Genomic DNA, 26,757 nt, shown 5'->3' with positions numbered 1-26,757 from the left:
TGAGTATTTTTTATACACTCTTTGACCGAAAACAAAGGATGTTGCCATGACGTAAAAATAATACGTCTACTTACGGAACTTACGGAATCACGCGCTTACATGTCTTGATTTGCGTTTGTGTATTCCACTTAAGTTTTGACGTCTGTTAAATTGTAAGCAATGCTTACGAAACGAGATATTTAAGTAACGTTTCAGTATTCGGGTATATTTTGTCATGTTTTTTCTGATTTGTCACTTCCTCTCCGTATGAAAAAAAACTTTTACATTAAACATAAAATGTAATATGGATGCATGAATCGGATCTGTCAATGAAAAGTCACAGTTGACACGTTTGCTGTCAAACGTCAAACATTACCTGTCCTGCTTCACTCGCTTGTGGCTTCCAAGTTCCACGATTACATTTTTATAATACTGTGTTTAGGGATTCACGTTTTGACAGGTCGGTGGACGCACGTGTATCGAGGTTTTGGTGTTTTTATTTTGCATTTTAAGTGTAAAAAGTTCTTATTTATATTTTAAATTGGTTAATACTAACTCTTTTGCTGCTGGTAAGTAGAAAACTATTTGTTAATTCGTGAGACCAAAATGGAAACAGACCCTCCAAGCGAACCTCCCGATCCGGGAGCCACTCCTTCCCGCAAACGGCAAGCAGACGATGGAACAGTCTCCTCCTCTTCTAAAAAATCTTTGTCTGATCCCTCCCAAGCAAACCCATCTATAGGAAATTTATATATTCACCCGTCATTTGCCGAAGGCCTTAAATCTTACGCCAACGATGATAAAGGTCCATTCGTCGTCCAAGTCTCTAGGGACGTCGAAGACCCGACTTCCGGAGCCTCGTTAAGAGCCATTACTTTTGGTCAATTTCTTCACAAACATAAAATAAGCTCCATCTTACATGATGGCGTTAAAAACGTTGGTCGTAACAAAATAATCGTCGAGTTTTCGACAGCTCATGCAGCCAACCACTTCCTTGTCAATCCTATCCTCTCCCTATGTAAATTCAAAGCTTTCATCCCCACATATAATATGACCAGAATGGGATTGGTGAAGGGAGTCCCCATAGACTGGTCGATGAGTGAGCTCGTTCAATCTTTGGAGCTTCCCCCAGGCTGTGGTGAGGTGCTCAAAGCCCGAAGGTTGAACAGAAAAACAACTCAGGAAAATGCCACCACCTGGATACCGACTCAGTCTGTTGTCCTGACCTTTAGGGGTCAAATTCTTCCAAGTAAAGTTTATTCCTACCACACATCCTTACCTATAGAAACCTACAAACTTCCTACCATTCAATGCTTAAACTGCTGTCGTTTTGGCCATACCAAAACAATCTGCAGATCACAACCCAGGTGTTATAGGTGCTCCCAGTCCCATGCAGGGGAATCTTGTGAAATAGATAAAAATCTAGCCTCATGTCTACATTGCTCAGGCAAACATTTTGCCAATGACAAGGCTTGTCCTGAATTCACTAGACAGCAATCAATTAAAGTAATTATGTCTCAGAATAATATATCCTACATGGAAGCGGCAGCTCAATTCCCTTCTGTCCGGCGATCCTATGCTGAGATGGCAAAGGAAATGTTTACTCCTCCCGCCTATTCACCTAAGACCCCCTCCTGTCCGACAACTCAACCCACACCCAAAACTTCCTACCGTCAAACAACATTCCGGTCTCCTCGCCCTCGAGCCCCACCAGGCAAGGGTTATGACAGAGGTGCTCACCAGAATATTGTTGGTGAATGTGCTTCATCCCTTCCGAATGGACATGCTCTTAATCAAAATTCTCCCCCCAATGAAACTCTACCTATGTTAGAACAACTTTCCACTCTTCTTCTCAGTCTTATCACTCCTTGTAGTGACATTCCTCTACCGTCCAACGTTGCCAAAAACATTTCCAAACTTTTTAAAATCCTCCAAGATGGCCCCAACAACCATACTTCAATGGAACAGTAAAAGCTTACGGCCCAAAAAACACGAGTTATGCTCCCTCATTAACCTGCATAAACCTGTCATTGTTGCCATCTCGGAGACATGGTTAATGCCTGGTTCCCGGTTCCGGGTACCTGGTTTCTCCTGTTTGAGGGATGACAGAAATGATGGGTATGCAGGCAGTGCCATCCTTGTTCGGCACTCCCTTCCCTTTTCCCAAATCCCCCTTCCTCCACATAGTCAACAGATTAATGCTGTTGCTGTCCGTGCCTTAGACATTTCTTTTGTATCTGTGTATATCCCTCACCCTACCCCATCTCTACTTCCTGAACTACAATCAATCTTATCTTCGGTCCCAAGTCCTATCATCGCCTTGGGTGACCTTAACACTCACCACACCATGTGGGGGTGCTATGGCTGTGATGGGTTTGCTCCGCTGCTGATTGACATACTTGATGATGTAGGTCTCTGCATCCTCAATGATGGCTCTCCAACGCGCAGGGTATTCCCAAATCAGAACCCTAAAACTGCCGTGGATCTTTCCCTCTGCTCTCCTAATCTTGCCTCCCAGATTACTTGGAAAACCCTCCCATCCTCATACGGCAGCGATCACTTTCCTATCATTCTCTCATTAAACAATAGGTCCTTCCTTCCTTCTTCTCATGATCCGCTTTTAAAATATCAACTTAAAAAAGCAAAATGGACAGAGTATGCCAGATCTGTTGATTTCTTGATAGACTCCTTGCCAGATCCGGTAAGTGATGGAAATATTTTAGCATGCTACGATCTTTTTTTAAAATCCCTCATATCTTCAGCTGACTCTCATATTCCTAAAAAACACCCTCCCAAAAATCATCTGCTTTCTTCTCCCTGGTGGGATGATGAATGCAATGATTTATTTGCTCAAAGAACATCTGCAGAAAAGGCATATTCAAATTGTATGTCTCAGGAGAACTTTATTAAATATCAGAGGCTTGATTCCAAAGTTAAAAAGTTAGTTACAAGGAAGAAAAGAAGTAGTTGGACTCGGTTTTGTGAATCACTTAGTCCTAGATCCCCATCTTCAATTGTATGGACGAATATTAGGAAATTTCGACGTTCCCTCAACCATACTGATCCCTCATCCAACAATCCCTTGGATTGGCTTAATGACTTTGCTGACAAATTGGCTCCACCTTATGTCCCTAATATTGACTCGTTTCCAAATTCTACTCCAACTCCCTCTTCAGATGATATGGATGCTCCCTTTTCTTTTTCTGAGCTCCAAATTGCTCTGAATGGCTTAAAGGATTCGACACCAGGGGAAGATGGCGTCCCTTATTCGTTTTTGACTAATCTAAATGACAAAGCTAAAATCCATTTCCTCAATATAATTAATAAATTTTTTGAAACTGGTACTGTCCCTCACTCCTGGAAATCCCAAATAGTTATTCCTGTTATCAAACCTGGTAAAAATCCCTTGGATTATAATTCCTATAGACCCATAGCTCTGTCAACTACATTGGCAAAAATAACAGAACATCTTCTTAAAAACCGCCTGGAATGGATAATTGAAAGTAAGAATATTCTTCCCTCCTCCCAATTTGGGTTTCGGAAGGGACTGAGTACTACTGACAGCCTCGGCATATTGACAACAGATATCCGGATAGCCTTTACAAAAGGCGAGTACCTTGCGGGCGTTTTTCTAGATATCGCTTCTGCATATGACAACGTTCAACTTCCGGTACTCAGGCAAAAATTGCAATCTCTGAGTATCCCGCCGAAGTTAACACATTTTATATGTAGCCTGCTGTTCTGCAGGTCCATAGTGGTCAAACACCAGTCATCCTCTCTTCCCCCCAGACTCGTCTGGAAAGGTCTCCCTCAAGGCTCAGTTCTCAGCCCTCTTCTATATAGCATTTATACACATGATCTCGAATTGTCTGTCAGCAGTTTTTGTAACATCCTGCAATACGCTGATGATATTGCCCTCTATCACAGCTCTGGCAGTGTAGAGGAAATATCTTGTCGTATTAATTCTGCTTTATATTATCTAGGTCAGTGGCTTTCTGATCATGGTTTGTCCCTCTCTGTAGGGAAATGCCAGGCAGTGGTTTTTACAAGGAAAAGGTCCCTTCCATCCTTCCAATTTTCAATTGAGGATCAACTAATCCATCTTTCAGATAAAATAAAATTTTTGGGTATTTACCTTGATAACCGCCTTTCTGGAATTGCACATTCTGAACATATTATCAAAAAATGTGAAAAGGGGATTAATGTGATACGAGCAGTGGCAGGAGTCTGGTGGGGTGCCCACCCATACTCCTTAAAACTTTTATATAATGCCTTAGTTAGAAGCCATATGGATTATTGCATGTTTATTCTTGAACCTTTTAATAAATCTGCAGTTCAAAAACTTAATAATATTCAATTCAGATGCCTCAGAATTATACTGGGCGCAATGAAATCTTCCCCCACCAATGCACTTCAAGTGGAATGTGTGGATCCTCCTCTAACAATTCGTCGCCAGTACCTTTGTGACCGGTTTGTTAGCAAGATGTTACAATTATCATCCCACCCCCTTTGGCCCAGATTAACTCAACTATCTAGTGCTCCCCAATCCCGTAACTCTTCATCATATTTAGTAGATAGTTTTTTGAAATACACTAATCTCCCTCATCCGGTTTCAACTTTCCCACTTAATCCATTGTTTTCTACTCCTTATAATGCTCTAGTATATAACCCTCTTATCATCACTGATATTGGCCTGGTTAAAGGTGCCCCAGACACTAACAATAAATTTCAAAATTATATTCACCAAAATTGGTCAAATCACATTCTTATTTATACTGATGCATCAAAGCTGTCCCCTGATGGCTGTGTTGGTGCTGCCTGTTGGGTTCCCAGGTATAAAATAATTTTAAAGTTTAAATGCCCCCCCGAGTCTTCTGTGTTTACAGGAGAAGCCACTGCTTTATTGGAAGCAATTTTGTTTGCACATTCCCATAACCTCAAACAAACTGTAATTTTGACTGACTCCCTTAGTTGTTTAATGTCTATAAAAGAAAACCCTTTTCGAAGCAAGTCAAGATTTCCCATTATTTTGAAGATCAGGGAAGCTTTGCTCTCGTGTAATCAAAAAGGATTAACCATAATTTTGGTTTGGATCCCTAGCCACTCCGGTATCCCTGGAAACGAGACTGTTGATTCCTGCGCTAAATTATCTGTTATCTCTGGCTCTCTTGACCATTTCCAAAACTCGGCTCAAGATTTATGCGGTCTTGCAAAAACTTATCTTAACCGATCTTGGAATACACTCTGGAATGAATCAAAGTCCATCAAAGGCAAATATTATGCCTCAATCCAGCCGGACATACCAACTCGACCCTGGTTTTTCAAATATAGGAATGCTGATCGCTGGGTCACCTCTACTATTTCCCGGTTACGGCTTGGTCACTCTTGTACACCTGTTTTTTTGGCCAAACTCCGGATAAGGAATAGCTCTATATGTGAATGTGGCTTGGATGAAGGCACTGTATCACACATCCTTTTCAACTGTCCCAAACTTCTTCATCCTCTTTATGATGTCCTCCCCCCTAACATCCCTCGTCCCGTAAACGTTGAGTATTTGTTAACTTTTGTGTTTAGTTCATATTGTAGATTTTTATGTAAATATATAGAATGTAATAAAATTAAACTGTAGTGTATTATGATTAAATACTTCTTATATATAATGATTAATTAATGTTTGTTCCTTTTGTTTTTTTGTAGGTGTGAGTGTGGCTAATGTTAAAAATAAACTTCTCTTTACTACATAGCTGATCAAATTTCGCAACATATATCACCGATCAATCTCCTTCGAGCCTCCCTCTTCAACGCGACACTGGCGAAACAATCAGTGCCCAGTTGGCACACCTAAAAGCCACTGCTTGGAAATTGAATTGAATACTGTGTTTAGCTATCGCGACAATACTTTTTAAATAAAACATGGTAAGAATAAATAAAATTAGAAATGTCTCACCAAACAAAAATATATACACTATCCTAGCCTTTGCCTGTTTAGACTTAGGCTAACCGATTTGATTGTATTTACAAACTAAATAACTTCTGTGTATAAACTACGTGTGCACAAAGTTTGCTTATGACCAGCGTAACTACTAACGAGGTGTGCAGTTGAGCTTTGTGTGTTGACATATTCTCAAACTTCTGCCATGGACCGTCTACAGCACTAACAGAAGGGAGCCTTCTTCAAATCCTTCGCACTCGAATATTTGTGTGGCAAATAAATTATTTTCATTTTCATTGGTTAAAGGCGAGTGGTTGTTTGCAAATGTGATAGATTTGAACCTGTGTACCTAATTATTTTAGTTGAATATCACAATTTTCCGTTTACTTAATGACTGAGTAATTTTTAAACACTTTTAAGCCATTACGCCTGGACATCAAGAGGAAGCTGACGGCGCGGAGTGACCGCGTGAAATGTGTGGACCAGCACCCCACAGAGCCCTGGCTACTGTGTTCTCTGTACAGCGGGGATGTCAATATATGGAACTATGAGACACACACACAGATTAAAAGATTTGAGGTACAATTACTAATTACAACTATTGTTTGTGCGTAACATTATTACACTATCTTACAATGGGCAACCATTGACTAATATATCTGTTCATAAACATCACATTTTAGAAATTCACCAGTTTTGTTGTTACATCGTTCCTGTTGAAGTTAAAGTTTACTGTTAAATGTTACTATTGAATAATTTCAATCAGGCCTTATTTTGTCACTTAAACATAAATATTTCTTTAACATATATCTGCATACCATGATTAGGTTCACATTGAACTTCAGCAATGTCCAGCATATTATAATGTTTGATGTGTTGTCTCAGGTGTGCGATTTGCCCGTGCGGGCCGCAAAGTTTGTGCCCAGGAAGAACTGGGTCATCACAGGCTCAGACGACATGCAGATCAGGGTGTTCAACTATAACACATTGGAGAGAGTGCACGCCTTCGAGGCGCACTCGGATTATGTGAGATGCATCGTGGTACATCCCACACTGCCTTACATATTGACTAGCAGCGGTATGATTACAGTTTTAGTCTTCACTAAAGAACTACTCGCTTTGCAAATAACATAACATGGATATTTTAAATCAGTTCAAGTTTGTATATCACAAAAATAAATGAAATTTGAGTTTGATCTACAAGATGCATGTGTGTAATGACCTTGTATGTGTGTTACGGAGCGATTGTTGCCTTCAACCAACACATAATCTCATTCTTAACATTATAAAACTTTATATGTTTTCATAAAGTAAGCAAAGGATTGGAACAAGTTACCGGCATCAGTTTTTCTGTCCAAGTATGAGGTAGAAGTGTTCAACAGTAGAGTGAATAGGCATTTACTATATTAGGGTGGGGTCGTGGTCATGCGCTGACTTATTCAATATAAAATAGGGGTATTTCTGATTCCATGCAACAGACGACTTGCTCATCAAGCTGTGGAACTGGGACCGGGGCTGGGCCTGCCAGCAGGTGTTCGAGGGACACACGCACTACGTCATGCAGGTCGTCATCAACCCCAAAGACAACAACACCTTCGCCAGCGCCAGTCTCGACACAACTGTCAAGGTCCCTATTTATTTACTTTATTTTCGAATCACGTAATCGTAATACGGCAGCAAGGAGGCCTTCGCGATCGACGAAGCCGCCTCGGCTCCGACTCGTACGCACTTATGTGATGAATGTGGACCCTCGGTCGGCAGGTGTGGCAGCTGGGCTCCACCATATCCAACTTCACGTTGGAGGGACACGACAAGGGAGTGAACTGCGTCGACTACTACCACGGCGGGGACAAGCCCTACCTGATAAGCGGCGCCGACGACCGACTGGTCAAGATATGGGACTATCAGAACAAGACGTGCGTGCAGACTCTGGAAGGTAGGTGGGGGCAGGGTGCGGGACGGGCGGGACAGGGTGCGGGACGGGCGGGACAGGGTGCGGGACGGGCGGTGACGAGCGCGGTGTTGCAGGACACGCGCAGAACGTGACGGCGGTGTGTTTCCACCCGGAGCTGCCGGTGCTGCTGACGGGGTCCGAGGACGGCACCGTGCGGGTGTGGCACGCCGGCACCTACCGCCTCGAGTCCTCGCTCAACTACGGCTTCGAGCGCGTCTGGACTTTGTGCGCCATGCACCGCTCCAACAACGTGGCCGTCGGGTGAGCCGCTCTCACTGTACCATCGCAACTCCCGCCTCGGAGCGCCGCAAACCGGTTCAAACATCCGCGGTATCGGTGGTAGGCCGTTCTCTCCGCCATCCCACCGGCTCCAGCATCATAAAATACAACACATACACACAACTCACGCCTGTAACCCATATAGACGGCAGGCAGAGATCACGGACCTCCATTTGGTGTGGCCAAATGAACCTCCGCGATCCATTTTTCGCCATTTCTACTATGTGCAGGTTTCTACGATGTTTTCCTTCACCGTGCGAACGTCGGATAAATGTACATATGTAAATTTAATATCGACAACCACACCGGTACTTGGCGGGATTCGAAGCCAGGACCTACAGATTGCATGTCGAGTGCTTAACCCCTGAGCCACCGACGATATTCATTATCCGTATAATATGCAAGTTTCAGAAGGAATGCTTTTCACTAAAAAGTAATGTGATGTTTAGATACGACGAGGGCACCATCATGATAAAAGTGGGCAGAGAGGAGCCCGCCATATCCATGGACGTGAACGGAGGAAAGATCATTTGGGCGAAACACTCGGAGCTGCAGCAGGTGAACCTGAAGGCGCTGCCGGAGGGTGAGTGGGCGCGGGGAGGGGGGCGCGTGGGCGCGTGGGCGCCGCCGAGTGGGCGCTGGGCGCGGACGTGACGGGGCGTTGTGTGGCGCAGGCGCGGAGCGGGCGGACGGGGAGCGGGTGCCGGTGGCTGCGAAGGAGATGGGCGCGTGCGAGATCTACCCGCAGAGCATCGCGCACAACCCCAACGGGCGCTTCGTGGTGGTGTGCGGCGACGGCGAGTACATCATCTACACGGCGATGGCGCTCCGCAACAAGGCGTACGGCGCCGCGCAGGAGTTCGTGTGGGCGCACGACTCCTCCGAGTACGCCACGCTCGAGTCCTCCGACACCGTCAAGGTCTTCAAGAACTTCAAGGAGAAGAAGACCTTGTCGCCCACGCTGGGCGCGGGAGGTGACGCGCTTTGTTGTACTGGCTCGCCCTTCGCTTCCTGTCACACGTGCGTATGACGACCTCGCTGCTTGCAGGCATCTTCGGCGGCTGCATGCTGGGCATCAAGTCCATCAGCGGCGCCATCTTCTCCTTCTACGACTGGGAACATCTGGACCTGATCCGGCGGTGCGTGTGCTCCTTCTCTACCCCGCTCTCTCCCCCGCTCTCTGCCTCTAGTCGGCCCGATAATTTCATTGAGTTTCCAATTGTTTCATATAATATATTTTAATATCCGAATTCATCATGTCGGCCGAGTCCGACATTACGATATAAATAGTAAAATAATAAGATATCCTAAAATTACTAGTTAGGTCAATGTGAAGGTAAGTAGCTAGATAGCAGTGGAGACACTGAAATTAACCTTAACTCTTATGGGACGATGAGTGATCACCGTCTCGCTACGAGCGACCTCTCAGTGGTGCGGAGGTGGAGGTGTGGAGGTGTAGTGCGGGAGGTGGAGGTGTAGTGCGGGAGGTGGAGGTGGAGGGCGGGAGGTGGAGGTGAGCGCGCGCTGTGTGTGTGCAGTATCGAGGTGCAGCCGCGGCAGGTGTACTGGGCGGAGAGCGGCGCGCTGGTCTGTCTGGCGGCAGACAACAAGTACTACGTGCTGAGATACGACGCCGCCATGTTGGCCCGCGCCCGGGAGGACAACCTCGACGTCTTCGAGCAGGGCAAGGAGGCCTTCCAGGTCAGTCTCACCCTCGCAGGCATCGCACACATCCTCACTCTCGCCGGTGTGTATTCATCGGAGCGATGTTCCTTGTCAGGTGGTGGACGAGATAAACGAGACGGTGAAGACGGGGCTGTGGGTGGGCGACTGCTTCGTGTACACGACGGCCGCCAACTGCCTCAGCTACTACGTCGGCGGCGACATCGTCTCCCTGGCGCACCTCGACCGCCCCATGTACATCCTCGGATACGTCGCCAAGGAGAACAGGTCAGCCTCGTCTCCCGTCTCCCGTCTCCCGTCTCCTCGCCTCATCTGACTCCTAACGCTAGAGCGAGACTTGGCCCGCAGGCTGTACCTGAACGACAAGGAGCTGAACATCGTGTCGTACGCGCTGCTGCGCTCGGTGCTGGACTACCAGACGGCGGTGGTGCGCGGGGACTTCGCGGCCGCAGACCGCGTGCTGCCCACCGTGCCCTACGACCAGCGCTCGCGCGTCGCACACTTCCTCGAGAAGCAGGTCTCCCTTCCCTCGGCGTCGGCGTCATCGCCCTCTTCGCTTCCGAACTCATTATAGTAGGGCACGTTTGTATGTATGTATGTATGTATGTGTGGGCGCGCAGGGGTTCAAGCAGCAGGCGCTCGCCGTGGCCACGGAGCCCGGCCACCGCTTCGAGCTGGCGCTGGCGCTGGGCGAGCTGCGGCGCGCGCGCCAGCTGGCCGAGGAGCTGGCCGCGGCGGAGGGCGGCGCCGCGGGCGAGGCGGGCGCGGGCGGCGCCGCGGCGGCGCGCTGGGCCCGCCTGGGGGGCGCCGCGCTGGCCGCCGCCGACGTGCAGCTCGCCACCGACTGCTTCCGCAGCGCGCACGACTACAGCTCGCTGCTCATGCTGGCCCTCAGCACCGGTGAGTGCGCGCTGTGCGGCGGGCGCGCGGGGCGGCGCGCGGGGCGGCGCGCGGCGTGCTGACGCGAGGTGTTGCAGGGTCGCGGGCGCTGGCGGGGGAGGTGGCGGCGGCGGCGGGCGCGGCGGGTGCGGACAACGTGTCGTTCGCGGCGCACTTCGCTCTGCACGGCTACGCGCGGTGTCTGGACATCCTGCTGGCGGCCGAGCGCCACGCCGAGGCCGCATTCTTCGCGCGGTGAGCTCCGCACGGCATCATATCGCCTTTTGTGAGATGAGGCCGTGGAGCGAGTGTCGAGATGTGGCGCACGTTGCAGGGCGTACGTGCCGTCGTGGCTGGAGGAGGCGGTGCAGAAGTGGCGCGAGGCGGGGAGAGACCGCGGCACCAAGACCTGGAAGCTGCTGGCGGACCCGCAGCGCTACTCCAACCTGTTCCCCGACTACCTGGTGAGTGACGCGGCGCGGGAGAGCCCGGCTCGGCCAATAGACCGAGATTGCGGCAATAACGTGCGGCGATGTGTCGCAGACCTCCCTGGAGCTGGAGTACTTCCAGCGACGGTTCCTGCGCGAGATGAACTCGCCCGCCGCCCCGCTCGCCGCGCCGCCCGCCGCGCCGCTCGGCAACCGCGGCCGCCGCCTGGCGGAGGAGCGCGCCCGCATGGAGGCGGAGGGCAAATTCAAAATGCCCGACTTCACTAAGCTAAGGTAACATTTTCGGTTCGAATTCCTTCGGAGTTTTCGTATTCGAGTGATTAAGACACGATCTTTAATTAACAGCCGGAGCGGGGTGGGGGGGGAGGAGCCCGCGCTGGAGAGGAAAATAAGGGAGCGGCGGGAGTCCATCGAGCTGGCGCAGGAACTGGACGAGTGCGAGCTCGACACCTTCCTGCTGGACGCGGAGGCGGAGGCGGAGGCGGAGGTGGACAGCGACAAGTGAGTGTTCGTCTGTTTTACATTCACTACATTGAGTACAGCCGGCAGACTCCGCACTGTGCTAGTGAAGTATTCACAGTAGATAACATTTTGACTCTGGAAAATGAGAAGGGACCGTTAATGGCACGCAATAAACGTTTTAAACAGCAGCCGATGAGCTGGACTGAAATAATGTAAACTGTATATAACATTTTTATATCCGTTTTTAGATACCTTCAGGAGGTCAGCGATGTCATTGGCGAAGAAGATACGAAGATACAGTAATATCTAAGTACCGGCACATCTCTCACTGCTACATCGTTGACGTATTCGCTTTCTTGTTCTAATTCATAATGAATTCGATGAGAAATTACGTTCGCGACTGAACTATAACCACTGATATGTGCCTTTAAAGAATATCTCTAGTTCTCTATATTCCTGATTTAGTTTTTAAATATAAGTTATTTTTAAATATTATTTATGTATTTTCCAGAATCACAACTTCCATTACTTATCGCTTTAAATATTACAAATCACTTCTCCGTTGTGGCATAAATGCCGTTTGTTTAATATTTAATAGGAATACTACGAATTTAATTATCTACCTAACTAAAAGGCCTAGTGAAAAGCCGAAAAGTTATGTGTATTGGTAATTCCTAGTTGGATTTTCCGGAATTCGTGTTTTTACAGTAATATACATGTTTATCCTAACAAGTCATCGAATAAACAAGTATGTAAGTAACCCAAAAATCAAATAAAAAACCATTCCAGGAATATGTTTATTCAATAAAACAATTTAAATGTAAAAACAAAACCACTAGAGATGTACAATGTTCACTGTTGACTTTGTTCCACTTGAAAAAAAATTTAATAAAGAAAAATAACAAATAATTATGTATTTTCCTTTACAAGTTTCATTCAAATAAAAACTTAAACTATTTAACAGTAACAAGATTCGTACCTCATCAATCATATGATACGAGCACTCACCTCTATAAATACTCACTCACTATAAGACGTTATGCCTACTGCCTATGTGATGTTCGCCATTTTGGCGCTGATGGTAGAGCTTTGTACTGGTGGTTTGCAATTTGCATTCTAACTATAGTGTGTCTATTTACGAATGATTAATTTGAGAATTCACTAAAGATAGGTTAAGTAAAATCGGTTATTAATCTTTTCGATGGTTGTTATCATAGAAGTTGCTTGATTTGAATTACAAATATAAATAAAGTTGATTCTTTCTTCTTTCTATTCCTACTTTATTCTTCAAAACTATATCAAGAAATAATATAGCAGACCAAAACTTTTGATGTTGTCAAGCACAAAAAAAATAATTTAACGTTTTTTAGTTAATTTTGCGATACAGACCCAACTAATTGTAATAACTTCAAAAATACCTAACTTTTTGTATTCTCTCTCTTGACCATCTCACAAAGGTTGATTCTCCTCTCTCTGTACGGTTCTCGACGATGTGGATGGCATTATGTATGCTGGAGTCGAGTGCGGTGCATATTTGGTCAGTCCAGTTCATAGGCCGGCGCACTCTGGGTCTTTTCCCGTAATGATATTTTTTCTAGGTTTTTGAGGAATCGCCTAGTAATTTGTAATTCACATGGGAAGAAATAAGAAATTTTTGATACTGATAACTCTGAAAACTTGTGGGCGGCTCTCTGTCAAACTGTCAATGTCAGTGTCAGAAAGCTGCCATAAGATAGATATTATTTACCTTATTATAATATCGTTTATTATATTTTTTTTTTACATTTTCCGTCGTTGTCATATTTGTGTTATTATAGTTCTAGTTTTTTTGTAAGAAAATGTTAATAATTGTTATTCAATATTTAAGTAATCGATGTAAATTTGAAAAATTTACGCACATTTTGATATTGTGGTGTTAGAAGATTTATATTGATAAAAATTTAACAATTGTACGTGTCTCAAGAAATACACATCGTAATAGTGAATAATGAAGTTTATTAAACCAACTGTGAAATTTGTATCAAACAATAATTTCTTATGAAGTAAAAGTAATGTGTCGTATAAGTAATATACATATTTATGTATATAACATATATGCAAAAGGAAAATGAATGAGTTAAAAGTGTACAGCTGCATGACGCAAGTGTTCCCTTTGGTATTGTTGATATGCACAACGGTTATACCAGCCTCTGAAGATGTCAAGGCATTGAAATGTCCACCATCACCAGCACAGTGTCAATATGACGCCTCAGTTTTTGATGAACACTTTTACTTTATAGAAGGTATTTATTTTATTTTACTTTTAAACAGTGTAATAATTGATTAAATGTCTACTTTGGAATAAGTTGGCAGGAATTAGAAGATGCTGTTTCTTGACTTTGTTATAGCTATAGTTAGGAAGTTTTCTTGTCAAGTAAATGTAGAGCATATGCATGCCCCGAGTGAGTGAAGTAAGTTCACAGCTCAGGTAGGTAACTAAAGCTGAAAGTGCCTTCATTTGCCTGTAAGGTCTGGTCACTTAAATGTATTAGAGTTTAACTTTTTGTGCATATATCATGCATTTAGGGTTTGCCCCACTTATGTTAAAATGAGTAAATTTCATTAATTACCGGTTGTGTGGTATTAGCAGTGAGTCATCAACACTGACACAATTACCTTGATCAATTCTATTGACTCAACTGAGCTTTATTATACATTCAGTGCTATGATAAACAATGGAGGGTGACCCAGCAATCTTCTATGGGTTAACAAAAATACCAAAATGGCTAAAATTTTGAACAAATTTTGGGTTTAATGAAAATCATAAAGTGATAAGTAGTATTGGATGTGCCATAATACTATAAGTGTAAGTGAACTAGACCAGAAGATCTTTTATACTATAAGATGGCAAACAAGAAGCCACCTGATTTTACCAAAATTATAAAGTGACAGATGCTTATAGATACTGCAACAAGGTCAAAATGCATTGCCTACCTTTAACACAGAGGGGAATACACTAAAAGATGATATTTCCTTTCCTAAACATCCCCTCCTCTGTTAAAGCCACTTCAATTTACCATCTTTTCTTTATAAGAAAAGTGTGGTACGAGCAACAGGACCAAAGTATAGCCTCTAGTGCACACAATTATTAGATAAAACTGGATTTACTTCCATCTCATGTCTGTCTTCTGTGTAGTTGTGGTATTAAATATGTAAAGTTGGAAGTTGGCTGACTTTCATTTATAAGTTTTTTATTGTTTCAGGTTTGAAATTTGAAATAGTTTACAGAGGAACGTATTTATCGTTTAAATGCCCCGAAGGCGTCGGCTTTGAGAGCGAATCGATGCCCCGGTTTTCACGCGCGGTGCGCGTTCAACTGGTCGTGCTGACGCGCTGCGCGGTGCCCGCCGCGCCCTTCGCGCGCGCCCTCGCCGCGCTCAACGTCACCGTCCTCGATAAACTCATCCTAAGAGATCCCCGCGGCGACTTGCAGTCCTTCCATTTCACGGGGCTCGATGTGTCGGCGCTCGAGGTGTGGGCGAAGGAGCGCGTCGCGCTGGCGGAGGAGGCGCTGGGGTCGCTGGGCGCTCTCACCGAGCTGTGGCTGGTGCGCGTGGCGCTCGCCGAGCCCGCCCTGCTGCGTCTGCCCGCGTCGTTGCTTCGCCTCCACATCGAATCCTGCAACATCACCGAGTTCGCGACGCCGGCGCTTCGGAGACTCTCGTCCCTCGTCTACCTAAGGCTATATGAAACGACTTTGACCGTCGCACCGGATTTGAGTGCCGCTCCGTCTCTGCAAGCCGTCTCGTTTAGTGCTCCGTTAAACGGCTTGCCCTCGTCGATAACTATTAAGAATATTACAGCCCAAAATTGTAATAGTTTGGGAATTCTCGGCGAGTGCGGTGCTTTATCTCGGCTGGAGGTGAGCAGGGCCGGAAGCGCGCCGCCGGCGGGCTGGCTGGCGCGCTGTCCCGCGCTCGCCGAGCTGTCGCTGAGCGGGACGCGGCTGTCCGAGCTGCCGGCGGACCTGGTGCGTGCGGCGCCGCGCCTGCGCCGGCTGGCGGTGCGCGGCTGCGGCTTGCGTCACCTGCCACACGATCTGCTGGCGAATGTGCGGGACCTGCATGAACTCGATTTCTCCAACAATCAACTCGAAACTTTGCCCGAGTGAGTCGGTATTTAGAATATTATTCTTAGATATGACGCTAAAAATCCTGAATAAAAAATGCCTATTTCTTATATTCTATTATTGATATTATTTTACGTATTTACTCATATTATTATTTAGGCTTAGACCTACGATAGCTTAGTTTTGTTCTTATCTTTTTTTAATGGTAATAATGGTTTATGGTTCGTCTTCTACGAAGTATTTGTAAGGTATAAATATCGCACGAAACATGTTACATACCGCGTCTGCTCGCTACCATTAAAAACATTTGGCCGTAGTTTTAAGGAGTAAACCATATTATTTCCGTAAACTCGGTATTGTTATTTACATGTACGTACCACTCTGTACATCTCGTTCCCCGTGTTGGTTCCGTTACCATTCCGTTATTTACACTGGGCCGAGGGCGCAGGGAGCTGCTGGTGTCGGTGCGCGCGCTGCGCTCGCTGGACCTCAGCAACAACCGGCTGACGCTCGCCGGCGCTCGGGCCGCGCTCGCCCCCACCTCGCTGCACCGCCTGGCGCTCGACGGCAACCCGCTCGGCGACCTCTGCCCCACCGGCTCACACGACCTCTACCGGGACGGTACGACACATTGAACCACAGTATTGCTATTACAATAACACTGGGTACTCGCCCGGCGCTTTTGACTTCCATCCGCTGACGACCATGTAAGTAGAAATGATGCACATAGCAGACCAAAAGCGCCGCGTGAATGGCGTCTGAATGACGAATGCCGAGTTGTAGCGAAACTGATGTAAATGATCAGTGAGTCGCTCGCAAGAGATGTCGTTGTAGTACACCGTAATAACATTATATAACAGCAGTATGAGTGTTTCCCCTCGCCTTCTCTGCACGGGGAGGGAGAATGTGCGCTAAGTAATCGTAACGTACCTGTGTCAGGTGTGTCGGCGCTGTTCGCGATGCGCGCGCTGCGGGCGCTGGGTCTGGCCCGCACCGGCCTCACCCGCATCTGTGCTGACTGGCGCCGCGACATGCGCGCCCTCGCGCGCCTAGACCTGCGCCACAACAACATCTCCGCCCTACAGGTACACACGCGCCCACACGCCCTCGCGCGCCTAGACCTGCGCCACAACAACATCTCCGCCCTACAGGTACACACGCGCCCACACGCCCTCGCGCGCCTAGACCTGCGCCACAACAACATCTCCGCCCTACAGGTACACACGCGCCCACACGCCCTCGCGCGCCTAGACCTGCGCCACAACAACATCTCCGCCCTACAGGTACACACGCGCCCACACGCCCTCGCGCGCCTAGACCTGCGCCACAACAACATCTCCGCCCTACAGGTACACACGCGCCCACACGCCCTCGCGCGCCTAGACCTGCGCCACAACAACATCTCCGCCCTACAGGTACACACGCCCCCACACGCCCTCGCGCGCCTAGACCTGCGCCACAACCACATCTCCGCCCTACAGGTACACACGCGCCCACACGCCCTCGCGCGCCTAGACCTGCGCCACAACAACATCTCCGCCCTACAGGTACACACGCGCCCACACGACCCACACGCCCTCGCGCGCCTAGACCTGCGCCACAACAACATCTCCGCCCTACAGGTACACACGCCCCCACACGCCCTCGCGCGCCTAGACCTGCGCCACAACAACATCTCCGCCCTACAGGTACACACGCGCCCACACGCCCTCGCGCGCCTAGACCTGCGCCACAACAACATCTCCGCCCTACAGGTACACACGCGCCCACACGCCCCACACGCCCTCGCGCGCCTAGACCTGCGCCACAACAACATCTCCACCCTACAGGTACACACGCGCCCACACGCCCCACACGCCCTCGCGCGCCTAGACCTGCGCCACAACAACATCTCCGCCCTACAGGTACACACGCCCCCACACGCCCTCGCGCGCCTAGACCTGCGCCACAACAACATCTCCGCCCTACAGGTACACACGCGCCCACACGCCCCACACGCCCTCGCGCGCCTAGACCTGCGCCACAACAACATCTCCACCCTACAGGTACACACGCGCCCACACGACCCACACGCCCTCGCGCGCCTAGACCTGCGCCACAACAACATCTCCGCCCTACAGGTACACACGCCCCCACACGCCCTCGCGCGCCTAGACCTGCGCCACAACAACATCTCCGCCCTACAGGTACACACGCCCCCACACGCCCTCGCGCGCCTAGACCTGCGCCACAACAACATCTCCGCCCTACAGGTACACACGCGCCCACACGCCCTCGCGCGCCTAGACCTGCGCCACAACAACATCTCCGCCCTACAGGTACACACGCGCCCACACGCCCCACACGCCCTCGCGCGCCTAGACCTGCGCCACAACAACATCTCCACCCTACAGGTACACACGCGCCCACACGCCCCACACGCCCTCGCGCGCCTAGACCTGCGCCACAACAACATCTCCGCCCTACAGGTACACACGCGCCCACACGCCCCACACGCCCTCGCGCGCCTAGACCTGCGCCACAACAACATCTCCGCCCTACAGGTACACACGCGCCCACACGCCCCACACGCCCCACACGCCCTCGCGCGCCTAGACCTGCGCCACAACAACATCTCCGCCCTACAGGTACACACGCGCCCACACGCCCCACACGCCCCACACGCCCCACACGCCCTCGCGCGCCTAGACCTGCGCCACAACAACATCTCCGCCCTACAGGTACACTCGCCCCCACACACCCTCGCGCGCCTAGACCTGCGCCACAACAACATCTCCGCCCTACAGGTACACACGCCCCCACACGCCCTCGCGCGCCTAGACCTGCGCCACAACCACATCTCCGCCCTACAGGTACACACGCGCCCACACGCCCTCGCGCGCCTAGACCTGCGCCACAACAACATCTCCGCCCTACAGGTACACACGCGCCCACACGCCCTCGCGCGCCTAGACCTGCGCCACAACAACATCTCCGCCCTACAGGTACACACGCCCCCACACGCCCTCGCGCGCCTAGACCTGCGCCACAACAACATCTCCGCCCTACAGGTACACACGCGCCCACACGACCCACACGCCCTCGCGCGCCTAGACCTGCGCCACAACAACATCTCCGCCCTACAGGTACACACGCCCCCACACGCCCTCGCGCGCCTAGACCTGCGCCACAACAACATCTCCGCCCTACAGGTACACACGCGCCCACACGCCCCACACGCCCTCGCGCGCCTAGACCTGCGCCACAACAACATCTCCACCCTACAGGTACACACGCGCCCACACGACCCACACGCCCTCGCGCGCCTAGACCTGCGCCACAACAACATCTCCGCCCTACAGGTACACACGCCCCCACACGCCCTCGCGCGCCTAGACCTGCGCCACAACAACATCTCCGCCCTACAGGTTCACACGCCCCCACACGCCCTCGCGCGCCTAGACCTGCGCCACAACAACATCTCCGCCCTACAGGTACACACGCGCCCACACGCCCTCGCGCGCCTAGACCTGCGCCACAACAACATCTCCGCCCTACAGGTACACACGCGCCCACACGCCCCACACGCCCTCGCGCGCCTAGACCTGCGCCACAACAACATCTCCACCCTACAGGTACACACGCGCCCACACGCCCCACACGCCCTCGCGCGCCTAGACCTGCGCCACAACAACATCTCCGCCCTACAGGTACACACGCGCCCACACGCCCCACACGCCCTCGCGCGCCTAGACCTGCGCCACAACAACATCTCCGCCCTACAGGTACACACGCGCCCACACGCCCCACACGCCCTCGCGCGCCTAGACCTGCGCCACAACAACATCTCCGCCCTACAGGTACACACGCGCCCACACGCCCCACACGCCCCACACGCCCCACACGCCCTCGCGCGCCTAGACCTGCGCCACAACAACATCTCCGCCCTACAGGTACACTCGCCCCCACACGCCCTCGCGTGCCTAGACCTGCGCCACAACAACATCTCCGCCCTTCAGGTACACACGCCCCCACACGCCCTCGCGCGCCTAGACCTGCGCCACAACAACATCTCCGCCCTACAGGTACACACGCGCCCACACGCCCCACACGCCCTCGCGCGCCTAGACCTGCGTCACAACAACATCTCCGCCCTACAGGTACACACGCGCCCACACGCCCTCGCGCGCCTAGACCTGCGCCACAACAACATCTCCGTCCTACAGGTACACACGCGCCCACACGCCCTCGCGCGCCTAGACCTGCGCCACAACAACATCTCCGCCCTACAGGTACAAACGCGCCCACACGACCCACACGCCCTCGCGCGCCTAGACCTGCGCCACAACAACATCTCCGCCCTACAGGTACACACGCCCCCACACGCCCTCGCGCGCCTAGACCTGCGCCACAACAACATCTCCGCCCTACAGGTACACACGCGCCCACACGCCCTCGCGCGCCTAGACCTGCGCCACAACAACATCTCCGCCCTACAGGTACACACGCGCCCACACGCCCCACACGCCCTCGCGCGCCTAGACCTGCGCCACAACAACATCTCCACCCTACAGGTACACACGCGCCCACACGCCCCACACGCCCTCGCGCGCCTAGACCTGCGCCACAACAACATCTCCGCCCTACAGGTACACACGCGCCCACACGCCCCACACGCCCTCGCGCGCCTAGACCTGCGCCACAACAACATCTCCGCCCTACAGGTACACACGCGCCCACACGCCCCACACGCCCTCGCGCGCCTAGACCTGCGCCACAACAACATCTCCGCCCTACAGGTACACACGCGCCCACACGCCCCACACGCCCTCGCGCGCCTAGACCTGCGCCACAACAACATCTCCGCCCTACAGGTACACACGCGCCCACACGCCCCACACGCCCCACACGCCCCACACGCCCTCGCGCGCCTAGACCTGCGCCACAACAACATCTCCGCCCTACAGGTACACTCGCCCCCACACACCCTCGCGCGCCTAGACCTGCGCCACAACAACATCTCCGCCCTTCAGGTACACACGCCCCCACACGCCCCACACGCCCTCGCGTGCCTAGACCTGCGCCACAACAACATCTCCGCCCTACAGGTAGACACGCGCCCACACGCCCTCGCGCGCCTAGACCTGCGCCACAACAACATCTCCGCTCTACAGGTACACACGCCCCCACACGCCCCACACGCCCTCGCGCGCCTAGACCTGCGCCACAACAACATCTCCGCCCTACAGGTAGACACGCGCCCACACGCCCTCGCGCGCCTAGACCTGCGCCACAACAACATCTCCGCCCTACAGGTACACACGCCCCCACACGCCCTCGCGCGCCTAGACCTGCGCCACAACAACATCTCCGCCCTACAGGTACACACGCGCCCACACGTATGTACCTGTGTATGTATGTGTGTATGTGTGCAGGCGAGCGACCTCCAGTGGAGCCGCGACGTGGCCGCCGAGGTGTTGCTGCAGGACAACCCTCTGCGTCGTGTCACCCTCTCCCGCACCGAGCACGACACCGCGCTCGCCGCACCCCCCACATCGCACGTACGTATTCTCTCTCCGCCCTTTCTTATTGCCTGCTTGTTTGTGTTCGTCAATCAATCCTACATCTGTGTCTGTGTGTGTATTTAGGTAACGAAATTCAAATCGGACGCGACGTTCGAGTGCGACTGTCTCCTGTACTGGGCGGCGCGGCTCGTGCGAGAGCGCCCCGACCTCCCCATCCGCCAGGCGCGCTGCTCCGACGGACGCGACCTCCTCCGCGTCCCCCTCCCCGACCTCGTCTGCGTCCTCGACCCTCCCCACTGCGCCCCCCGCTGCCGCTGCGCCCTCCTCGGACAAGACCTGCGCGTCGACTGCGCCGGCGCCGGCCTCGCGCACCCCCCGCGCCCCCCGCCCGACACCCCGCCCCCCGCGCAGCTCCTGCTCGCCAACAACTCCATCGCCACGCTGCGTCCCGACGACTTCGGCCCCGAGCTGCGTCTCCTCGACCTCAGCCACAACCTCATCTCTGAGCTGGACGCGGAGACCGCGGCCGCATTGCTCGCGCCGGCCGAGCGCAGCGTGCTCCTCGCCCGCAACCCGCTGGCGTGTCGCTGCGGGGACGCGCTGCCCGCCGCGCTGCACGCCCACAGCGCGCGAGTGCCCGACTTCGGCGAGCTGAGGTGCGCGGACGGGCGGCGGCTGGCCGAGCTGCGCCCCGGCGAGCCCTGTCTCACGCCGACGTCGCTGGCGGCGCTGGGCGCTGCGGGCGGCGCGCTGCTGCTGGCCGCCGCGGCGCTGGGCGCGGGCCTGGTGCGCCGCCCCGTGCGCCTCGCCCTCAAGCGCTTCCTCCTCGAGCGCGGCCTGTGTCTGCGCTGGGCGATGCGCGAGGCGGCCGCGCCCGACGACCGCCGGTACCGCTACGACGTGTTCGTGTCGTTCTCGCACCGCGACGAGAGGTTCGTGACGGAGCGGCTGGTGCCGGGGCTGGAGGAGGGCCCGCGCGCCTACCGCCTGTGTCTGCACTACCGCGACTGGGCGCCCGGCGAGTGGATCCCGGCGCAGATCGCGCGCTCGGTGCGCGAGTCGCGGCGCACGCTGCTCGTCGTGTCCTCGGAGTGGGCGCGCTCGACGTGGGCGCAGGCCGAGTTCCGCGCCGCCTACGCGCTCGCGCTGGCCGACGCGCGCCCTCGCCTCGTGCTGCTGCTGCTGGAGGACCCGGCGGCGCTGCGAGACCTGGACCCCGACGTGCGGGCCTTCCTCGACGCCAACACCTACCTGCGCTGGGACGATCCCTGGTTCTGGCGAAAGCTTCGGCACGCGCTCCCGCGCGGGAACACCTCCACACGCAGCGAGGACGGCGCGCCGCCAGACCCCGCTGCACATGCGCCCGTCGCGCCCCCTGCGACCACTGCACCCCCCGCGCCCACTGCACCCACTGCACCCACTGCACCCCCCGCGCCCACCGCCGCGCCGCACACGGCGCCGGTAGCCTGACGCGGGACCTCGCTCTCTCTACGCGACGTTTGTTTGAAATGAATGATGAATCTCACTTTGCCAACAATAAAATATGAATCTCAATCGTAATGTTAACGTTATGTTACACAACACTCGTATATTGAATGTTGATTTGAACAATATCTGTGGAAACAAGACTGAAACAAAGTTACATTAGAAATAAAGATAATTGCTGTCATCAACCAATTGAAGAATAATGACGATGGGTTCTACGAATCTGTTAGTAGTGTAAGGGCTAAAGTAACAAATTTACTTTTATTTATTTTTTTTTGTTTTTTTTTTTTTTTTTTTTTTTTTTTTTTTTTTTATAATGACGATGGGTTCTACGTATCTGTTAGTAGTGTAAGGGCTAAAGTAACAAATTTACTTTTTTTTTTTTTTTTTTTTTTTTTTTTTTTTTTTTTGTTTGCGTTAAAAGCTACCTCTTTGTTAACTAACAACATGCACTAGACAAAATACGCTTTTAAAGATGTAATTTTATTTTTGTTTGCTGAAGTAAAAGAGCCTATTTTCATACATGGTTGAAACTTTGAGAGCCTCTCCTGAAAAGTTGTCAATTTGTACTTTGGCCCTTATTCGTAGTATCCATCGACATACTCGTAGTTTACCGAAAAATATGAAAAAAATCTGTGAAATATTTACTTGAATGATAAAACAAAGGTTTTTTTTTAATGAAATATGATTTGTCATAGATTTTTATAAATATGTAATATGTTATTTTTATTACGTTAAACAAATAAAACAATAACTGTAAGTGTTGCTCTGAAAAGAGAATTTTTTATTAATATAAAATCTAAATAATATACAATTACAAGAAAAACAAAAAACATAACTCCACACACAACCAACCTGAAAAGAGAAACAACATTAAAGCTATTGCTTCCTGGCGTTTTTAATTAGGTTTAACAGTTTGATATACTATTAGATAATTCAGAAACCCGCGTGGCGTAGCGTTTTTTCTTTTATAAAGTGACATCTTGCAGTGTTGTCACCACAGATAACAAAAACGTTTAAAAACAAAGATATTATGAAAGAAATTTAAATAAAGATGTATAATAACAAACACGTTTAAAAACAGATATTATGAAAGAAATTTAATTGAAGATGTATAAGAGCTTCAATTACATCTCCCCCCCCCCCTTAAAATTCTTCAGATACCGGTATAAGTTTTGTAATATGGAATAAGTTAGATTCAAATTTTTTGTATCCTGTATTAATCTTATAAATTGAGTCCGATAATTTTTCTAAAATTTTATAAGGTCCAATTTTTATTTCATCTAGTTTTTTTCTATTTAAGCGGTTTCCATTTTCCACATATACAAAATCTCCTACTTTTAACTGGATATTGTTTCTGTTCTTGTCGAATCGATGTTTATTATAATTATGTGATTTTATTGTTCTTTCCAAAGCTGTTTTTCTATCTAGTAATAAATTATTTTGTGTTATATTTTCTTTCAATTCCTCTGGTAAAATATTATTTATTTTTCCTTCCATTAAATATATTGGGGAAAATCCAGTCACTGAGTGTTCAGTTTCATTATATCTTTGGGTACATTCATGGGCGATAGTTGTCCATGCTATTTTATTATTTTTTTCATTAATTTTACATCTGATTTTGTTTACTAGTGTTTGATTCAACCGTTCATTAAGACCATTTGAAAAGGGTGCATTTACTGCGGTGAAGATAATAGGTATGTTTTGGACTTTCAAAAATTTTTTGAATTCTTTTGAATTTATTCCGGGATATTGATCTGATAGAATGATTCCAATTTTATTTTCAGTTATAACTTTTTTTATAAGCTTTATAAAATCATCTGCGTTTTGAGTTTTTGATGTTAATATGTGGGCATATCTGGTGAAATGGTCTACCAGAAGATGTAGATATGTTTTGGTAGAGCGGGAACCACCAAATCCACCAATGGTATCTATAGATACTATCTCATAAGGACAAGTAGCAGGACCCAGATGTGACATCAAACCATTTTTAAATTTTGTTCTAGACTTATTTTTTATGCATATTTCACAATTTTCACAGATTTTTTTAATATTAAGTGTTAAATTATTTGCTGCATAGAATGGTTTGATTTTATTTTCTGTTTGTTTCACTCCTAAGTGGCAGTATGTATAATGTACATCCTTTATTAATTTTTTACTAAATTCTTCAGTAAGTATAATTTTCTCTTTTTTTCCAATTTTTTTGAAATATATGTTATTTTTTTGTATTAATTTGTTTTTATATAATTTTATGTCTTCATTTTTATCTTGATCACTTTGAATATCTTCCAATTTAATAATATTCACAATTTTTAAAACCTCTTCCTGATTTTCATGTGATTCTAATACAGGGTTTCTACTTAAGCTATCTGCTTCTACATTGTCTTTTCCCGGTGAGTATATTATTTCAAAATTGAATTGTGATAAATAATATGTGAGGTCTCCTAACTCTTCGTCTGTTCTTGCTTTAATATTCAGTTTTTCTAGAGGTTTATGGTCGGAGAACACTTTAAATTTTTTTCCTATGAGCCAATGTTGCCAATATTTTATGGCCTCTTTTATTGCTAGACATTCCAGATAAATGGCTTTTTTTCGCTTCTGGCTATCATTAAGTTTCTTCGAAAAATACGCACACGGCTTTTCTTCTCCATCAACTTGTGGTTGTTTCAAAATAGCCCCTATACCTTGTATGCTAGCATCAGTATATATATGTATAGGTAAGTCCGGATCAAATATTTCTAAAATAGGTTTTAAGCAAAGCAATTTCTTTATTGTATCAAAAGACTCTTGACATTTTTCAGTCCAAGTAAATTTTTGATCCTTTCTTAACAGATTGTGTAAAGGATCTAATATAATTGATAAATTGGGAATGTATTTTCCATAGAAATTTATTTTACCCAAAAACTGTCGAATATTTTTCTTAGTTTTTGGAACAGGAAAATCTTTTATAGCTACTAAATTATCCTTCAGTGGAGTAACTGTGTTATTTTGAATTACGTGGCCTAAGTATTTTACAGAATCCTGTGCAAAATTACATTTTGAGAATTTCAACCTAAAACCCTCCTTTGAAATTGCCTCCAACAATAATGATAAGTGTTTAATGTGTTCCATGAATGTCTCGGAAAATACTAAAATGTCATCAATGAAATTTACTGTAAAATTAGATAATTTGTGTTTTCTGATAATACTAGTTAGTATTCTTTGAAAAATTGCTGGCGATGTCTTTAAACCAAAAGGGAGACAAGTCCATTGAAAATGGTTTTCTTGAGTGACAAACGCTGTTTTCATTCTATCTTCTACTTTTAAAGGTATAGACCAAAATGCGGAATTTATGTCTAATGTTGAGAAAAATTTACAATTTCTTGTTTTGATCATTAAATCCTCTATAAGTGGAAATGGGTGGGATTGAGGTACCACTATTTTGTTCAAATCACGAAAATCTATGCATAATCTTGATTTTCTTCCTTCCTCTTTCTTATAGGCTAATGTTACCGGAGCTGCAAAGGGACTATATGATTCTTCAATCAATTTTTTTTTTAATAATTTTGAAACTTGCAATTCTATTTCTTTTTTATCTTCAAAATTGCACCTGTACGGTCTTTTGCTACAATATGTGTCGACCAATAAATCAATATGTGCTTCATAGCCTTTCACCGACCCTACATCATATTTATCTTTTGCAAATAGTGATTTATATTTATTTATTAATTCATCTATTTTTGACTGTTGTTCAAAATCTAGATGGTTTACTGAAATGTTGAATAAGGAAGTTTCTATATGTTCATTAAAGTTTACCTGACACTTCTCACTGTTTTCATCAATGAACTTTTGTTTGTTTTTTATTTTGACACCTGTAAAACCAGAAATATTTTCATTAATTTGTTCCATTTCTTTATTTATGTTTTGTGTTATTTCTAACTTTTCGTTTTGAATCAGTCCAAAAGATTCAATGCAATCCAATCCAACCAAGAAATCATAGTCAAAATTTTGATCATCTATGACAAAAATATTCATATTCTTTTCTATTTGAAAAATCTTTATTT

The 26,757-nt window shown here is 48.5% G+C and overlaps 3 protein-coding genes across 3 annotated transcripts; all 3 read left to right on the top strand.

Annotated features, from left to right (window-relative positions):
- Window positions 1-323: 323 nt before the first annotated feature.
- LOC106709133 (coatomer subunit beta') lies at window positions 324-12,469 on the top strand. Its single transcript, XM_045679488.1, has 19 exons — window positions 324-421; window positions 5,864-5,895; window positions 6,332-6,490; window positions 6,797-6,989; window positions 7,390-7,538; window positions 7,673-7,847; window positions 7,940-8,126; window positions 8,594-8,727; window positions 8,819-9,118; window positions 9,193-9,283; window positions 9,683-9,845; window positions 9,925-10,094; window positions 10,176-10,344; window positions 10,448-10,727; window positions 10,805-10,961; window positions 11,041-11,170; window positions 11,250-11,428; window positions 11,501-11,656; window positions 11,866-12,469. Exons 2-19 carry the CDS (start codon window positions 5,893-5,895, stop codon window positions 11,918-11,920), a joined length of 2,850 nt encoding a protein of 949 aa, XP_045535444.1. The 5' UTR covers window positions 324-421; window positions 5,864-5,892; the 3' UTR covers window positions 11,921-12,469.
- Window positions 12,470-13,724: 1,255 nt separating this feature from the next.
- On the top strand, window positions 13,725-18,743 carry LOC123721252 (protein artichoke-like). Its single transcript, XM_045679449.1, has 5 exons — window positions 13,725-13,899; window positions 14,860-15,763; window positions 16,174-16,346; window positions 16,665-18,577; window positions 18,678-18,743. The coding sequence occupies exons 1-5, from the start codon at window positions 13,725-13,727 to the stop codon at window positions 18,741-18,743; spliced, it is 3,231 nt and encodes a 1,076-aa protein (XP_045535405.1).
- A 2,378-nt stretch (window positions 18,744-21,121) lies between these two features.
- LOC123721251 (protein toll-like) lies at window positions 21,122-22,699 on the top strand. The gene is made up of 2 exons (XM_045679448.1): window positions 21,122-21,265; window positions 21,353-22,699. Exons 1-2 carry the CDS (start codon window positions 21,122-21,124, stop codon window positions 22,697-22,699), a joined length of 1,491 nt encoding a protein of 496 aa, XP_045535404.1.
- The last annotated feature ends 4,058 nt before the right edge of the window (window positions 22,700-26,757 follow it).

This window comes from Papilio machaon, chromosome 9, assembly GCF_912999745.1.
Source record: "Papilio machaon chromosome 9, ilPapMach1.1, whole genome shotgun sequence".
In the NCBI taxonomy this organism is placed as follows: Eukaryota; Metazoa; Arthropoda; class Insecta; order Lepidoptera; family Papilionidae; genus Papilio; species Papilio machaon.
This window is presented reverse-complemented; position numbering and strand designations above follow the sequence as displayed.

Excerpts from the sequence above, each read along its gene's own strand:
- LOC106709133 (XM_045679488.1), top strand. Across the intron at positions 7,848-7,939 it reads GTGCGTGCAGACTCTGGAAG|GACACGCGCAGAACGTGACG; the intron begins GTAGGTGGGGGC and ends GCGGTGTTGCAG. Across the intron at positions 9,119-9,192 it reads GCCCACGCTGGGCGCGGGAG|GCATCTTCGGCGGCTGCATG; the intron begins GTGACGCGCTTT and ends CGCTGCTTGCAG.
- LOC123721252 (XM_045679449.1), top strand. The coding sequence starts at position 13,725 with ATGAATGAGTTAAAAGTGTACAGCTGCATGACGCAAGTGTTCCCTTTG. Across the intron at positions 13,900-14,859 it reads ACACTTTTACTTTATAGAAG|GTTTGAAATTTGAAATAGTT; the intron begins GTATTTATTTTA and ends TTATTGTTTCAG. Across the intron at positions 16,347-16,664 it reads ACACGACCTCTACCGGGACG|GTGTGTCGGCGCTGTTCGCG; the intron begins GTACGACACATT and ends TACCTGTGTCAG.
- LOC123721251 (XM_045679448.1), top strand. The coding sequence starts at position 21,122 with ATGTGTGTATGTGTGCAGGCGAGCGACCTCCAGTGGAGCCGCGACGTG. Across the intron at positions 21,266-21,352 it reads CCGCACCCCCCACATCGCAC|GTAACGAAATTCAAATCGGA; the intron begins GTACGTATTCTC and ends GTGTGTATTTAG.